Source organism: Girardinichthys multiradiatus, chromosome 19, assembly GCF_021462225.1.
Source record: "Girardinichthys multiradiatus isolate DD_20200921_A chromosome 19, DD_fGirMul_XY1, whole genome shotgun sequence".
Classification (NCBI taxonomy): Eukaryota; Metazoa; Chordata; class Actinopteri; order Cyprinodontiformes; family Goodeidae; genus Girardinichthys; species Girardinichthys multiradiatus.
The window spans coordinates 28,033,503-28,050,225 of NC_061811.1; the positions used below are offsets into that span (position 1 = coordinate 28,033,503).

Below are 16,723 nucleotides of genomic sequence, written 5' to 3' on the forward strand. Positions count from 1 at the left end.
CATAACCGAGAGAGGCGAACAGACCTTACCTCGGCAATGCTTGATCCAAACAGCCGGGTGTGGTTACAAAATATCCTCAAGGTTTTGAAGCGGTGAGGACGACATCGAGAGGAATGCCATGACGCGCGGACCGTCCACAGGGGAGAGGGAGGCGGTGTTGGTGGTTGCAGATAAAGAACCGGAGAAGGGGGAGACTATTGTGGGTAAAAAGAGTCGTGCCGTTCCCTCTTCTGCTTGTCACCTCAGCATCTCGCTGCGGATCCGTGACGTGACAGCTCTTTGGTGGTCATCCGCTTTCCTGCGCGCGGCCCCGATCTGATCGCCCCTCGCAACAGCTCGGTCGCGCGCTGGAGAGACATTTAAAGCGCGCTGACAGTTTACAGTCCCACGCACGCGCAGTAGGCGGTGTTTGAATCTGTTTTTTTTTTATTTTTTTTTTATTAGTATTATTTTGACAGCTGACATATTATGACGCAATGCAAAATTCTGAATTTAAAAAACGTATTATTTAAAAAAACGGTTTATCTAATGACGCAATCGATGATGCAATGTTTGAAAAATGCCACTAGAGGGAACCTGTGAGCTGAGGACCAACTGTAACTTCAGTTTAAGATTTAGAAAACCTGTTATATTTTAAATAAGTCTAACAAGAGAACTCGTGAATAAGTATTTTAGTCTTACTGTTAGTCAGGTGAACCCTATTAAAATACTTAAATGATAAATAGAATCTGTAGAACTGCAGATTATAATAGGATATTATAGATTGTGTTTCTTCCTCTTTGAAAAAAAGTATAAATTAAATCGAACGTTTCTATTAAAATTACACTGCAAAACAGTGGCCTACATGCGTACAGTCTTATGGCAGTAAGTAAAGCACCTTGCAACATATTCACAACTCTCAAATTTGGCCACCCTACAATCACAAACTGCAATGTATTTTATGGGAACTAAGTCCAACACAAAGAAATCCATAATTACAAAAAATGTTGTAAACAAAAGTCTAAAAAGTATGCTGCAAGATTGCTATTTAGCCCCAATCACATCCCCATTAACTCTGACCGGTTTCTGTGACACTGCTGAAGGAAAGCAGTGCCAAAGCAGGATGCTGCCACCATCATGTTTCACTGTGGGGAGGAGGTTCAAGTAGCAGACAAATTTCAATTTTGGTCGGATCTGACCAGAGCTTGTAGCAAGCTGCAAACAGAACTTCCTATGGCTCTCTTTCAACAATAGCTTTATGTCACTCTTCCATAGAGGCTGGATTTGTGCATTGCTCTTGTCCTGTCAATAGATTCCCTCACCTTAGCTGTGGATCTTTGCAGCTCCTCCAGAGTAACCTTTGGCCTCTTAGTCCCTTCTCCGATTAATGCAATCATTTCATGGTCACTTAGTTTAGGTAGATGGCCTTGTCTTAGTAGGTTTGCATTTTTGTCATACTCTTTCCATTTTCAGATGATGGATTGAACAGCGTTTATGTGATGTTCATCAGAGTAAAGGGACAGTTCCGCAACTTTACCTTTGACCTGTCGACTTTAACGAGCATCTGAGGTCTATACAGAACAGTTATATTTATACTGAGACTATATTACACAATGGTGGACTACATTTATTACTTAGGCAACTCCTGCTACTAGTTGGTTGCATGGGTTTTATTTAGGGGTATCAAATGGACGGCAACCTAGTCCGATTTTGTTTTGTAAGAAAATGAACGGTTTTGTATAAACAGTGATGCGAGCATAATCACTATGATTCCCGTATAGAAAGTTACAGAACAAATAACATATTGTCAAAGTCGTGGGTTTGGTGGCAGGACCGGAATGCAGAACATGGCGAGGAGGCCGCATGGTGAGTAGATGTCGTTTAATGAGATGGTGCTCAGCAGACTTACAGGCAGGCAGACAAAGTGCAGTACAGACAGGTAATCCTAGGGAACAGGTCAGGAGGCCAACAAAAAAATAAACCATTAGGAAGAACTCGGGTAGATACAGGGTAGTTAACGTGAGGAATAATACAAATGAACAAGCTTATATACAGAGGGAGGTGGAGTATGAACCAATGAGAAGGGGAGAAAGGTAATCAGCTGAATAGTGAACAGGTGTGAGAACCAGCTGCAGGGAACTGAGGGAGATAAGGTTGCTATGGCTACATGTGCAGGGGCAACACAGAGACCTGGAAAGAAACTAGACTAATGACAAACTCAGGGAACCAGATCTAAGGAAAACTATAACCAAACATAAAATATAAGAATCTGGAGAGTAAACAACTAACAAGAGTAATCTGAGTACATGAGGAAAAACCTAACTGGGAAAAGTAAACAAACACATGAACACCATAATCTCGAAAGTGATAACTTAACCAGAAGTAACTATAAATCAGAAAGGAACAGAAAAACACCTAACAGAGAAAAAGTAAGCTAACAAAAAACCCAAAATGGCAGATCCTGACACATAACAGCAGTTTAGTGGTGCGCTTACCACTAAAATACTAAATACTAAATCATGTTGTAACCACAACATTTCGGAGGGGAGTAACTTTACCCATTTCCTTTGTAGAATTCGGACAAAGTTTAGAACCAGTCCACCAAGGCCTTCAGATTTGGTCACTTTCCAATAAGATGCAGAGGTCTAAGAAATTTTATTATTTTGTATCAAGATTTCACTTTAAAAATATCCAATGACCTAAGTATTTGCTTTTATATTTTACTTTAAAATGGAAACCACTGAAGTGTCAATGTTTAAAGCACTTCAGGACCTGCTGGGAGGATTTAATATTTACATTGCTGAAAGTGTAGAAAGTTTGAGAGGGTTGTTGTTTTTTAGAGTTAATGTAACATTTTAAGGGAAAACAATTATTATAAATTATAAAATGCCCAGAATAAACTTACAAAGAAGAAAGTGAATGTTTTCTGGTCTCACTTTACTTGTCTTTATGTGAGAAATTTGATTCAATGCAGGATTCTCTCTAAGTCAAGGATAAATTTGTCTAAAGCTGCAGCAGAAATAAGTTCCCCTTCGTGAAAACCAGTGGAAAAACATCTTGCAAGGACATGGGTAACTTCTGGAACTCCAGACGGTGGCGCAATTGATGAGGTGAGGCAGGTTTCTGCAGATATCCCATGATAAATACATATGTAAAATGATCTTATTCAACGCTTGTGAGCTGATTTGTAACAGTGTTCCTGTGCTATAAATAGGGCAGCTTTTGGCATCATTGAGGTTCATGATACAATAAACAGATTGGAGCCTTAGAGTTCATTGAAACAATTCTTAAGTTCTCCAGAAAATTCTTCAGTTAAAAACAATATTCAACAATAAATCTATCAGTGTTTGATGCAGTAAAGAAAGTAAATTATTAAAATAAACTATTTGTTGTTTATTTGACAATGATATCTAAAAACAGTAGGGACAGATTTGTTGGTAACCCTAAGTAGACTGTTAACCCTTGCATTATAGTCATGTTTCAAACTGTTTAACTTTAATTAGTATCCCACACCCTTTTAATGTCACATGGAGGACTAGGACAACCCTTGTAGACAGGCAGATGGGGATGGTTGCTCAGTTTTTAAGAAAGAGGATAACACTCCTCGCCTTCCAGGGAGAGCTTACTCAAAGGTGTTGGAAAGACGTTTCTGACTAATTATCAAACCTCAGATTCAGGAGAGGTGTGGGTTCCTTTCTGGGTAGGAAACAGTGAAGCACATCTTTACCCCCCATGGTACTGCTGATGTGACCATGGGACTTTGGGTGTCTGGTTTTGTAGATCTGGGGAAGGCTTTTGACCATCTTCCCTATGACTTTTTTTGGGGTCTGTTATGGGAGTTTGGGGTGGCATGGATGCTTTGTAAAGGCTGTTCAGTATTTTTTATAACTAAACTAAGAGCTGTATCCACATTCTCAGCACAAAGTCGAGCTTGTTCCTAGTTGCTTATGGCCCTTTAGGGCTCCTCACTGTCTACAATCCAGATTTTTGTGAGGTGTTCATAGACAGGATTTTAACGCATAGTTTGAAGATGAAGGTTCTTGTTTTGGAACCTCATAGTCTTCTCTTTGCTTTTGCAGATGAAGTGCTTCTGTCCTCAAGCTATGACCTCCACTGTGCAGTCATAGCTGAGTGTGAAGTGGCGGGATGAAAATCAGCTCCTCTGAGTCTGAGGCCATGTTTCTCAGCCACAACATGTGGATTACTCACTTTGACAAATGGGCAAAAGACCATGCTCTGAGTCGGGATTCAGTCCCTGTCTGAACCAGAAGAGTTAAACATCTCGGTGTCTTGTAAACAAGTGATATGCCCCTTTTCCACTAGTCCCTCAGCTTAGTTTGTACAGCGTTTTTAGGCATTTCCATTAGTAATGGTTACATGGAACTGTTACTATTTTTAGTACCTGCTTGCATGCGGTTCCAACTTGTGCTGAAAATGCGACGTCAGAAGACTGTCTTTCGCTGATTGGTAGACACAGCATACATATAATTTGTATGTATATTAGTATATTAATTATTTTTAGGAACTCAAATTCCTCTTCTGATGGATTAAATTGATTTGTTGGACGATTATCCTCGTTGGTGTCAGATGCTGTGCAGTTGGTAGGATTTTTGCTGATACTTTTTGACTTTTGGATATCAGTTATGATGCGTCACCATGGCATCAAGGTGTTTTTTTGTTTTTTTTCTACAACTGGGAGCAGCTGATTAATATCTCAAAAGCTCTAATAATATTTCAACTACAGCCCCAAATCCCTGATGAGTTGAAAAGGAGGCGCCGTGAATGCAGAGCAGGCGCAAAGAGATGAGAGAGAAGGAGGAAGTTCAAACCATCTCTTCCAACGATTATAAAGGGCAATGTGAGATCTTTGGGAAACAAGTTGGATGAACTCCAAGCCCTACAAAGGAGTATCGGGAATGCAGTATTATGTGTTTCACTGAGACATGGCTGCAGGATCATATCTCCAACTCCAGCGTATCTCTGCCGGGTTTTCTAACCATATGAGCAGACAGAGATTTAAAGAGGAGCGGCAAATGCAAAGGAAGTGGACTGGCAGTACTTGCGAACAACAGATGGTGTCATCCAGGACTTGATACTGTGAAGTGTCATCTCTGCAGTCCAGATATTGAAATGTTAGCAGTAAGGTTTGGTCCATATCATTTACCCAGAGAGTTCACCAGTGTTATTTTGACAACAGTTTATGTTCCACCTTTAGCTGTTGCAGAGACTGCATGTGATGCCATCAGCTCAGTTGTTGGTAAGCTACAGACACAACACCCCAATGCATTTGTGGCAATATCTGGTGATTTTAACCATGCTTCACTCTCTGCTACACTTCCAACAGTTTGTCAGCTGCTCCACCAGAGAAAACAAAACGCTTGATTTGTTTTATGCAAATGTGAAGGACTCATACATCTATAAAGCAAGACCTCCTCTACGCAAATCAGGTCACAATCTTTTTTTTCTCTGCTTGAAATATAAGCCCCGTGTTCAGTGGTAACCTGTAATAAAGAGAACTGTGAGAAGATGGTCACAGGAAGCTGAAGAAGCTCTGCAAGGTTGCTTTGAGGCTACAAACTGGGATGCAATGTGCCAGCCACATGGAGAGGACATCAATGCCATGACTGAGTGTGTAACCGACTATATAAACGTCTGTGTGGATAACATCATCCCTACCAGAACGGTGAGATGCTTCCCCAATAACAAACACTGGATCACCAGTGACCTGAAGGACCTGCTTAACAGGAAAAAAAGAGCCTTCAGAGAGGGAGATAGAGAATTATTGAGGAGTTTACAGAAGCAACTTAAAGTCAAGATAAGAGACAGCAAGGAGGTGTACAAGAAGAAGCTCCAACAAAACAAATTTCAGAGAAGTGTGGTCAGAAACAAAGAAGATCACAGGCTTTAAGCAGAAGCAAAAGAATCATTTGCAGATGTCTCATTGTGAAGTATGGGGATCACCTAGTAATACTACTAAATGTTTTGCCACAATACAGTAGCGTCAGGCTACTATCTTTTTTTTCCATGCTTTTCTTATTTGATTTATTTGAATTATTCTACTGGGCATCGAAAGCAAAGTTTGATTTAGTCTGTGGTAATTATGGAATAAACAGTAAAGGGTGCCATTAACATAGGTCAGTTTCAAGTAATTTCTGACTCTTTGTTTTCTTCATTGTTGATGAGGAACAAATTTGTCCTCTTCTGTATCAGGTGTTTTTAGAAACAGTGGTTTTAGAAAGATGGCTGCTGGACTATCTACCATTAAGAATCTGGTTTAGAGAAATTGGATTCTGGTGTCTTTTTAATGTTCGGAAATTGTATAGGGGGTTCTGGTATAATCTCAGGTGTTGACCTCACAAAATGCGTAATAAAACAGCTGATATAAGGATACAGGGATTATATGTTCTATGAAGAACCCACAACTACCATAGCTAAAAACGTTACAAAAAAGTAATCACAGTGTGTTTGACGGCACATCTAAAGACCTTGTTTGTATGAACTTTAAGTATGTTCTCAAAAGCTCTTACAGATAAACCAAAAATGGTTTAAATAGTTTTTAACTAAATTGTTTGCATGTGTGTGTTATGTTCAGTGTATGTATGTGGTTATTTTTCAAACAAACACCGTTCAGATCCTGTCCTAGTACCAATTCTCGTTTTTCTCAGAGGTTTTAACAGGGGTGTTTTAGAGTCTCAAAACATTGGGGGCTTTTGCCCAAACCCAAAATATTTAAATTTCCATAAGACAGTTTATAAGTAATTAAAAGTTGAAATAACATAGGACATATTGTACCAGTTCTCTGTCTCGGCTGATTTTAGACTGAATGTAAATTATCGTGAATCAAACAAAAAAGGTTTACAATAATTTTACTTGGTTTTTATTTTTGTTAGAAGCTGAATGAAGGATAAGGAGAAAGTTAAGGACTGATGAAAATTACCTTTTTAAACATGACATTCTCAACAAACTGTTCCACTCCTAACGCTCCATTGTCTTTATTCTTACATTTCAAAAGTGGTATAAAGTTGATTTTCTTAAATCTTAGTCAAATGGTAAAATCCTACATTTATTTTAATTATGCCAAAAGGGTTTGAAACATATTAAAATTGTTCCTTCTTTTATTATCCTTTTCTCTTTTACCGCCATCTTTTCAGCCCTTCATTCCACTTCTAAAGAAATTTGGCCTGCCAAAAATAAACTGAGAGGAAACGGTGTTAAGTTGTGGTGTTTAAAATATAGCATAGAACCTCATCCTGGACCTTATCAGGCTCACCTTCAGTAAAACTGTATCCTTGTTTAATTAGTTTAGTTATATAATATTACATGTGTAATTCAGAAAAGTATAATAGTTAACTAATTAATGGTCCACCTGTGATTAATAGCTATGATTTATTTCTTAATTATGCTGCACCTTTAAACCCAGAGCTGTATGTTTAGAATCAGCACAGAAGATATGAAAGAGAATAGGGAGGCTTACTTTTGCTCTTTCTACTACGTCTTACTGGCACCAGGAGATATTTTCCTGGTTTACTGAGCAACACTTTTTTCTGTCTACGTGTAGACTATGAGACTGGCTGTTGCAATGAGGTGCAATGTGTTGATCTGAAGGCGTTTTAATGTCACAGGAAAGTCCCTCCCTCTATTCCTCATCATGACCATGATGATCCTCATTAGAGTGAACTTCCACCTCGTCTTGCTGGGTGAATAAATGATTTGCTGTAATTTACAATTAGGCCATTCTGAGTGAGCATTCAGGTGTTACCGCTCTGCTTCCACGTGTTCCTGCACACACACGCACCAGGCTCCCACTCTCACGTTGGTTCCGCGGTTGCTCTTAAATGAGCCCTGTTCGAGGCGCTCAGTGTAACTTTTCGGGTAATGAATGAGGGAGGTCGACGGCCCTGGAGTAAACTGCTGTTCTGGACTTCTCCAGAATGGAGTCCGTCTCTTCCTGTGCGCGTAGTTGCGCATTCGCGGTGCGCAAATAAGTATTTTTTGTCTTCTCCTTTTAACTCATTGTCAGATTTGGTGGAGTGGGAAGTGATTATATGGAACACAACCGAAAAAAACTGGTTAATTTGAATTAAAAATGTAAAGTCCAATACCATTTTGTGGCTGAATCTTTTTAATACTTCTAAATTTCTTCTATCAAGAAGTCCGGGGCTATTCAGAAAACATCCGGGGCTTACTGTATCCCAGGTCTAACGACGCACCTGGGTTTGAAGCTACTGATTCCAAATGTCTTTGTAAGGAATATACCAAATCTAAACCCATTTGTGTAAACTTTAATTCAGTTCAATAATTTATCGTAACAAACACTGGCCATGAAATGGAAAATGTGCTTCGGGATCCTCGATAGAGGTTGACATTTTCAATCCAACAGAAAATGAACAAACTGCAAGGTCATCTTCATGCATCCAATGATAGGTCCTTAACCTTTATCTTATTTCTGCTAAACTCACAACAAATTGCATCAAATAAGACCCTGTTAGTTGATGCATTTACAGATTGATCAAACCTGGAGCAGCGTGGTGGTGCAATTGGTAGTACTGTTGCCGTTCGCCAGGAAGACCGTAGGTTTGCAGCCAGCCCTGGGTCATTATGCATTATGCATGGAGTTTGCATGTTCTCCCGCACCTGCGTTGGTTCTCTCCGGGTACTCCGGCTTCCTCACATAGTTCAAAAACATGTCTGTTAGGTCTGATTGTTGGTCTCGCTAAATTGCCCTTAGGTGTGGATGGTTATTTGTCCTGCGGTGGACTGGCGACCTGTCCAGGGTGTACCCTGCTTCTCACCAGTAGACCGCTGGATGATCGGGTCACGTGTAGACTGGTTCACTTACAATCTTAAAAATGGTTGGCTATATATTATATTTATTTATTAGACTCCTCATTACTCACAAGGCTTGTAAAATCTTATGTTCATTTCTTTTACCGAAGGCAACCAACTAAAGGATTTGTAGAGAAGAGAGAGGCAGGTTCAGCGATACTCTGAAAATAATGCCAGAGTGGGAGCTCCTGCTGTCACATAATCTCTTTTCGCCTGGTGGTGACGTTTCCCCTGTAACCGGTTATAGAGCTGTAGGAAGTTAACAGCTGGCCAAACCTCCGACATTCCTCCCGTCTGTCCCTGAAGGCAGCCGAACGGAGCCGTGAATGAACCACGCACATCCATGCATCTCCTGTGGCCGCGATGGCAGCGACAGAAACGGTCTGAGCCTTAGCTTTAGCCATGTAGCTAGGTGTTGTGTATTTTCAATGTTAGTGTGATTCGTGCTCTCGGCTGTTTCCGCCAGTAGCTAGCTTTTTTTTCTGTCCGGGATAGACGGCGGCAGCTAGCCCCCCCTTTTCTCGCCACTACAGGAGGATGCTGAAGCTGTTCGGCGCGCTGGTTGTCTTCGGTCTGGCCCTGGCGTGTCTCACCTCCTGGTTGTTGGACAGCTATGACACGGCTTGGCACCCTAAACGCAGCATTCGGCACCCGGCTGTCAGTGATGGAGGTGAATCTAAAGAGAGCTCGCCACCATTTCCCGGCGACGAGTTGAACAATATATTCTGGTTTGTACAGGTGGGCTGTCATTTTGTTTTTCTAGCTATTTTTTCACCAGGTTGCAGTTTTAACAAACCCATAATCGTGCTTTCGTATGAACATGATGGATTTTATCTTTGCGGAGCTAAAAACCGGCTTTGGCTTTTTGAATGATTGACAGAAAGGGGTCACTGTCCACAGAAGTATGGCAGATGAAAAGAGATTCAACAACACAGCAGGTTGTAGACATACCTTGACCTCTTGCTTTACAGCTGTCCTTGCTTATATATTTGTATTGCCTTGCAAAAGTATTTAACCTTTTCACCCTTTGTCACTTTAAAATGACACCTTTCAGTGTATTCTCAATTGGATTCAGGTTTGGATTTTGATTTAATCATTTTAACCCATGAACCTGCTTTGATCTAAAGCAGTCCATTGTAGCTCTGATTCTATGTTTAGGGCTGTTGTCCTGGTGGAAGGTGAAACCAGTCTCCTACACCTGTCTCCTACATGGCTTGTGTCCAAACTTCTTATGGCTTCCTTGTTACTATTCTTCCATAAGATCCAGATTTGTAGAGTGCAAGACTAATGCATGACCTGTGGACACATTCTCCTACTACCTGAGCTGTGGATCACTATAGCTCCTCCAGACTTACCATAGGCCTCTTGGCTGCTTGTCTGAATAATGCTCTAATTTATGTGTGGCCTACTCCATTCTTCAAGAGCCAGTGTCCTAAATGTTTTCCATGCTTTGCTGGTTCAGAACACCTGAAACAAATGAATAAATAATTACCAGACTGGTGCAGAACTTGAAGACAATTCAGTTATTAATTCAGCTGTCTTGGAGCAGAGACACATCTGAAGGACTGGAGTTGTCCACCCGTGCTCTAATTGCTCGAGCAGTCACATTAGTGACTTCTTTACTCTGATGGCAATCAGAGTAAAGTACTGAATATAAATGCATGCAATATTTTTCAGCTTTTCTGAGGTAAGAAATGTTTTCAACATATCTTACTTTTCCACCTGACATTCCATCTTTCCACCTCACGACTATACACCATTTTACTCTATCACATAAAATCCAAATAAAATATATTATTTGTGGTTGAAAAGGGACAAAATATGAGAAAAATTCAAGGGGTGTGAATACTTTTTAAACACATCATACACTCTGTAGTCTAACACCAGTTTACATTGTTGTTTTTATCCCAATTCAAGGTGTCTGACATTCATATCAGTCGGTTTCACGACCCAAGACGTATTCCGGATTTTGAGAAGTTCTGCAGCCACACCATGGAGGTGATCAAACCAGCTCTAGTGCTTGCAACAGGTGAAGTCCCTGGAAACGTGTGTGGGAGTGAATGGGTTTAGGTACTTTTCATACAGTCTAAAAAGATGACTGTTTGTTGTTGTTGTTACTCAGGAGATCTGACAGATGCTAAAACTGAGAGTAAGGTGGGTTCCCTCCAGCATGAGGTGGAATGGCAGGCCTACCACAACGTCCTGAAGACATCGCGAGTGATGGAGCGCACCAAGTGGATCGACATTCGTGGAAATCACGGTGGGGAAATCCCCTTTAGGATCCCTGAAGGAGGATGTGTAACAAGATATCTTTACTTTAAATTTGCCACAAAAAAAACTCACAAAACGGCTACTTCTATTGTCTCAAACAGTCACTATCATCTACAGCTTATTTATATCGTGTTAGTTTATCTCTGATTTAGATATTACGAGGGCTTCTCACTCCCGTTTCAATTTGCCTACAGATGCCTTCAACATCATTTCCTTGGACAGCGTCAACAATTATTACAGGTATGTTTAAAATCATAATGGCGCTGAATTCCTGGTTAGCGTCCAGCTAAGGTCTACCCAAGCATTCACAGTTTAAATTTAATCAGTCTGTTTTGTGTCTCCGCTGCTCCTGAAACATGAATCTCGAAGCATAAGCTGACTGAAGTTCACATGGACCAAAATAGAACCTGAATCTGCACGATCAGACTCACTGTGTTTGTGTTTTGACAGTTATTATGTTTTATGGTGACATTGCATCCCCTTTTACTGTTCATTTGTCTTCTGCTTCTCTAATAATCCCTAATGTCCGGATTTTTTCCTCTGTGAGACAATGCTAATTTATTTATTTAGAATGGATTGGATTATCTCAGAGTTTCAGGCTGTGCCGTCGTCCTGCAGCTCACGTTGTCTATTCTGGTTTTGTTTTCTCCTAGAAAATACTCAGCCAATCAGAAAGTAGGCTCTTTTCATTATGTTCACACAACCCCCTTTGGCAACTACTCCTTCGTGTGTGTGGATGCCACCCTGACCCCGGGACCCAAGAGACCATACAATTTCTTCGGCATCCTCAGTCAGGTAAGCTCAGTTTTTAACATGTTCTAATTTATTTATTTATTTATTTTGCAACTGACTGCCTGGAGCAGTTTTGTCAAATCATATAATATTCTTGTAAATTCAGGTTGCCCATTAAATCAGGTAATAGAGGTGTAATTGCATTGTCTTAATTGAAATCGATTTAGCCTTGTGGAGCAAGGACTGCTTTAACAAAAACGCAGCTTTATGAGCTTCTGTCATTGAGAGTTACCTATTTTTAAATCTCCACCATAGACTATCCGATTATGTTGGATGTCATTTAAAAAAGTTACACATTTTAACTGCTCTCTTCATTTTTGTTGAAAGCAATCCACATTCTGGAATAAACCCCTAAAATATGTTTGTTTTATGATCATGCAACATTCTCATTGTAGCTTTAAGGCTTCTTGGCTCTTCAGATTAATGAATGGCTGACATTTAGGAAGCATATTGGTGATTTGGCGAAACAGCAAAGATCAATCCTTCGCAGCCTCGTTTTTCTTTCCACATTGTTTCAAGGTCTAACTCAAACCATTACTGGGCTGCTAGTCCCCAGCACTCGTATTTCTGTCCCCTTTTCACATTTAGTCATTTGTCTTTTATTGGGATCACTCTGCTACTCTTCTGTTTTTTGTTTTTTTTATCTTTGAAGAAATGTTATTTATTTTCTGGATTTATCTGTTAGACTCAGATGGATTTGCTGGACACGTTCAGAGCTGAGAGTCTGAGGAGCAACCAGTCGCTCTGGTTCGGCCACTACACCACCTCCACCATCGTCTCCCCGTCTCCTGGAGTCAGAGACATAATGAGGTATGGAAGTTAAACCAGTTTAAAAGCCAGAATGAATGAAATGTATATTATTTTATGCTGTAATGGTGCACATGTTTACCTGAAGGCTGAACCTACAGGCCAGAGTTTTACATGTAGACTCTTATTTCTCATGTATGGACTTTTATTGTTCAGATCTGCAGTAGCGTATCTGTGTGGCCACCTGCACACACTTGGCGGCCTGATGCCTGTCCTCCACAGCCGTCATCCGCTCGGCACTCTGGAGCTGGAGCTGGGCGACTGGATGGACAACCGCAGGTGTGTGAGATCACAGAATACTCCTAATTGTAGTTTTTGTCCCTCGCTGTTTTTGCTGAGAGAATTCCTCTGACGTGTTCCTGCAGGTTCAGGGTCCTGGCCTTTGACCATGACCTGCTGAGTTTCTCTGACCTCCAGTTTGAGCAGTGGCCTGCAGTACTCATCACAAACCCTAAAGATGCACAGTACCTCCACCCAGGGGTGGAGCCCCTGAGCCGGATACGGAGATCAACGCACATTAGGTGCCTGTTCCTTCTGTTCCTTTTTGTTTGAGTACAGGGTTCCTACACAATCTGGAAATGTCTGGAACATAAACATAAGTTTGGTGGAGTTTGGACAAATGTCTTTCTTTCTTTCTTTCTTTCTTTCTTTCTTTCTTTCTTGCTTTCTTTCTTGCTTTCTTTCTTTCTTGCTGCCTTGCCTTAAATGTGCTTAAATGGTTGAGAAATTGACATGATGCTGACATGAATACTGTGCAGGAACCCTGTGCGTAACTGTTTTTTACGGTGCAATCACAGATTTAAGTGATCATTTTATTGATTAAATTTTCACTTATTGTGATTTCTGACATCTGAAGGATCTTGGCCTTCTCAGAGGCTGCAATCACTGCAGTTCACGTGAGCATAGATGGGGAATCTTTGGGGATGGGCCGCTCTGCTGGAGGTCCCCTCTATGTTCTGCTGTGGGAGCCGTCCCTTTACCTCGCTGGGCTGCACACAATCAGAGTTAAAGTGGAGGTCTGTGCTGCTTCCGCTTATAAGTCTACTGTGTTTCTAAAATGTGTAATTTTTTTTTAGTTCACGAGTCTTAAGTTCAGTTGATTTGTTGGGCTAAACCGTAACATGTTTTTTGTGGGGCTGTTGCTTAGAGACACAGTTTTAATGCTTCTAACTCATTTCCTGTTGCATGGGATTGCATCAGGACTCAGCAGGCCGGTCAGTTGTGCGGGAGCAGCACTTCACGCTGGAGGACAGCCTGACTCCCACTTTCGGTTTTGCGCAGTCCTTCATCCTGCTCACAGACCACTACATCCTGGGACGAGCACTCTTCATACTCACAGCGTTGCTGAATGTTGGCGGGCTTATCGCCTTCAGGTTCCTTCGTGTTCCCCCAAGCAGAGGTGAGCTGTTGCAGACCATCGGTTGTAATGTTGTGTTCATGATAGCCTTCTCTGTCAACCTGAAAATAGCTACACATTCACTTTGTTTTCTTCTTGTTTTACAGCACTTTTTTCCCAAATATGTATATCCCTCCACCTGATCAGTAAAATGGACTTCTTCTACTACCCTCTGCTGCTTTTCAACCTTTGTACAGCTTTAGGTAGGCAACTTGCACTTCCTCAGTATAACATTGACTTTTCAAGCTTATGTTGTTTTATCCAAAATGATATTTAAATTGTTTGTATGGAGATCTTCAGAATGTACAATCAACCATCTGTCTTATATCATTATCACAATTTTTGCAGAACCGAATCTTGGGTTTTTGTTTTAGCTGTAAGCCATAATTGTTCAAAATGAACAAAAATCAAGACTTTGAGTGTATCGGTTTTGTGTAATGATCTAATGCAATTTAAATGAGAATTTAACGTTTTGAAATTACATTTACAGTGAATTTTTATCTTTATTTCCTCCCAAAAGTATTAAAAAATATCCAAAATAATAAGCGGGATTTAGAGATGAATGTTATATCTGTAAAGCAAATGCAAAATCTTTCTAGAACATTTTCTTATCTTAGAGGTTCCCACAGAAGACTGCAGCCCTGATTTGGACCTAAAAGTTTAATTTGTTTCCAACATATGAAATAATTGCCAGATATATCACAGCTCTTTATCTGCATTCAAAACAGATAACTGACCTCAATAAGTTCTCAACCAGGTAATTAAACACGGGAGAGTCATTGTGACTGATTGCAGAGCCACATTGGTCTTCCTTTTTAAATATTAATTGACTTTGATGTGGAAAAATAACAAACGTTCAATGAATTTTAACATTTTTGGAGACTGGAGTTGTTTTGAAATTGCAAAAGTTCCCTTTGGTGCTGTCTTGTTTAGTCTAGGTGATAGCTTTAGCCTCCAGAAACATCTAATCTGTATTTAAACAGGAAAATGCTAAGATTAACAGGACCCATCCACAAACAATTGGAATCATCCCTTTCATAAATTCATCCCGTCAGGAGTTTCAGGACTGTTTCAATTATTTACTTGTAAATAAAGAGAATAAAATTATATTGTTTTTCTAAGGGAAGTGCTAAAAGTGTAGATGCCTCTTTCTGAAGTTCTTTATTTTACTTATTAAATGAAATCAAATTTTTTTTTTTTTTTTACTTAAATGTGGAATCAAGAGATCTTTTATAATTACAGATACAGTATTTCCCTGTAAGTCAGTATAATAAAGCGTTAATGTGCCTTCTGTCAGGTCCGTGGTTCATTGGAGAGCTGATAGATGGACACAGTGGCGCCTGCTTCGCCTTCGGAGTGTTCATCGATGGTCATTTCCTGGAAGGAAGTCTCACTTATGTTGTTGGAGTCTTTCAAGTAAGACTATTGATTTCATTGATCTCTCTTACAGTGCATGTGTGCCCCCTCCTAGGGGGCATATTTTTTGCGTGCAACAATAAGGATAAATATGTCATTGAAAAGTCCATTTAAACATTTCATCAGCAGTTCTTAGCTAGCTCAAAGCCTCACTGCCCAAATGTAGCTTTTTTAGAAGTACATCCCAACTTAAGGCGACTGTTAAACAAGTGTGTTTCAGATCATGTACAAGGACCGTATCTTTATATGAAAATGCAATTTTGTCAAGACTTGGGTGGTTAAAAAAAGACTCACAAGTGCTCTTGTTCTCCTTCTGGCAGCTGCTGTTCTTCAACATTCCCCTCACCTCTTACCTCTGCTGGAGCCTTCACCACCGTTGGCACGGCAACAGCCTACGATCCCACTTTGTGCAGCCAGGCCGCCACGGTTGGACTGTGGCGGTGCACCTCCTCATGCTGCTGCTGCTCACCTGGCAGGCTCACTCCTGCTACTTCCTCCTGCAGACCTACGGCGTCACTGCCTTTTTCTTGTCTCCCGTCCGTACGTGGGCCCTGGTGCTCAGCGTGGTTCTGGTCTACCGAGCCTGGACAGGCCCTGTCCCTCTGTTTCACGACAACAGCAAGAGCGACTCTTCCTCTTGACAGTAATTACACTGTTGCACCCTGAGCCTGACTCACAGATACATTTTTCTGTCTCTCCTCAGCCTGAAAACCTGAATTTTCCCCACTTGGCAACTCTTTACAATTGTTTCTAGATAGTATCATTTACTTCATATGCATGTTCTTGTAAAGCACCGACGAGCACATTTGTGGCCATATTCAAAACAGACCTTGGATGCATAAAGGTTTAAACACATTGCCTTGCAAATGTATTAATACGCCTTGGATTTTTCAGCTGTTGTCACATTACAATCACTGTGTTTAATATGTTTTATTGGGATTTTATTACATTTGTATTCAATCCTTCAAAGTTAGTACTTTGTAGGTGTGTCTCCACAAGCGCCGACACGTCTAGAGACTGCCCTGAGCTTTTAGTTTTTTCCAAGATGGCTCAAACTCATTCAGATTGGATGGAGAGCGTTTCTGAAAAGTGATTTTTAAGGCTTGCCACATATTCTCAGGTCTGACTTTAGGTCTGGACTTTGACTAGGTCATTTGAAAACATGAATATTTGACCTGCTGGAAGGTAAATCTCCGTCCCAGTTTCAAGTCTTAGCCAGTGTCTAACAGGTTTTCC

The 16,723-nt window shown here is 40.6% G+C and overlaps 2 protein-coding genes across 7 annotated transcripts in view; one reads left to right on the forward strand and one right to left on the reverse strand.

Annotated features, from left to right (window-relative positions):
- ttbk2a (tau tubulin kinase 2a) overlaps positions 1-8,513 on the reverse strand; it is a 40,802-nt gene extending 32,289 nt beyond the window's left edge. For 2 of the 4 annotated variants that reach the window (XM_047344706.1, XM_047344707.1), the window contains exon 1: positions 30-402. The gene's annotated coding sequence lies outside the window, so the exon portion shown is untranslated. Of the gene's footprint in view, positions 1-29; positions 403-8,494 lie in introns of those variants that run through there. The other 2 variants (XM_047344709.1, XM_047344710.1) reach the window with 2 other exon arrangements.
- Positions 8,514-8,665: 152 nt separating this feature from the next.
- tmem62 (transmembrane protein 62) lies at positions 8,666-16,342 on the forward strand. Of its 3 annotated transcripts, none has more exons than XM_047344711.1 (14): positions 8,666-9,186; positions 9,301-9,543; positions 10,723-10,834; positions 10,928-11,065; positions 11,271-11,316; positions 11,730-11,871; positions 12,554-12,678; positions 12,832-12,954; positions 13,041-13,196; positions 13,532-13,691; positions 13,876-14,074; positions 14,179-14,274; positions 15,369-15,487; positions 15,808-16,342. In XM_047344711.1, exons 1-14 carry the CDS (start codon positions 9,169-9,171, stop codon positions 16,126-16,128), a joined length of 1,998 nt encoding a protein of 665 aa, XP_047200667.1. In that variant the 5' UTR covers positions 8,666-9,168; the 3' UTR covers positions 16,129-16,342. The 3 variants fall into 3 exon arrangements, with proteins under 3 accessions (XP_047200667.1, XP_047200668.1, XP_047200669.1); XM_047344712.1 differs by having other exon boundaries at positions 9,339-9,543; XM_047344713.1 differs by lacking the exon at positions 8,666-9,186 and adding an exon at positions 9,686-9,743 and having other exon boundaries at positions 9,410-9,543.
- Positions 16,343-16,723: the final 381 nt, after the last annotated feature.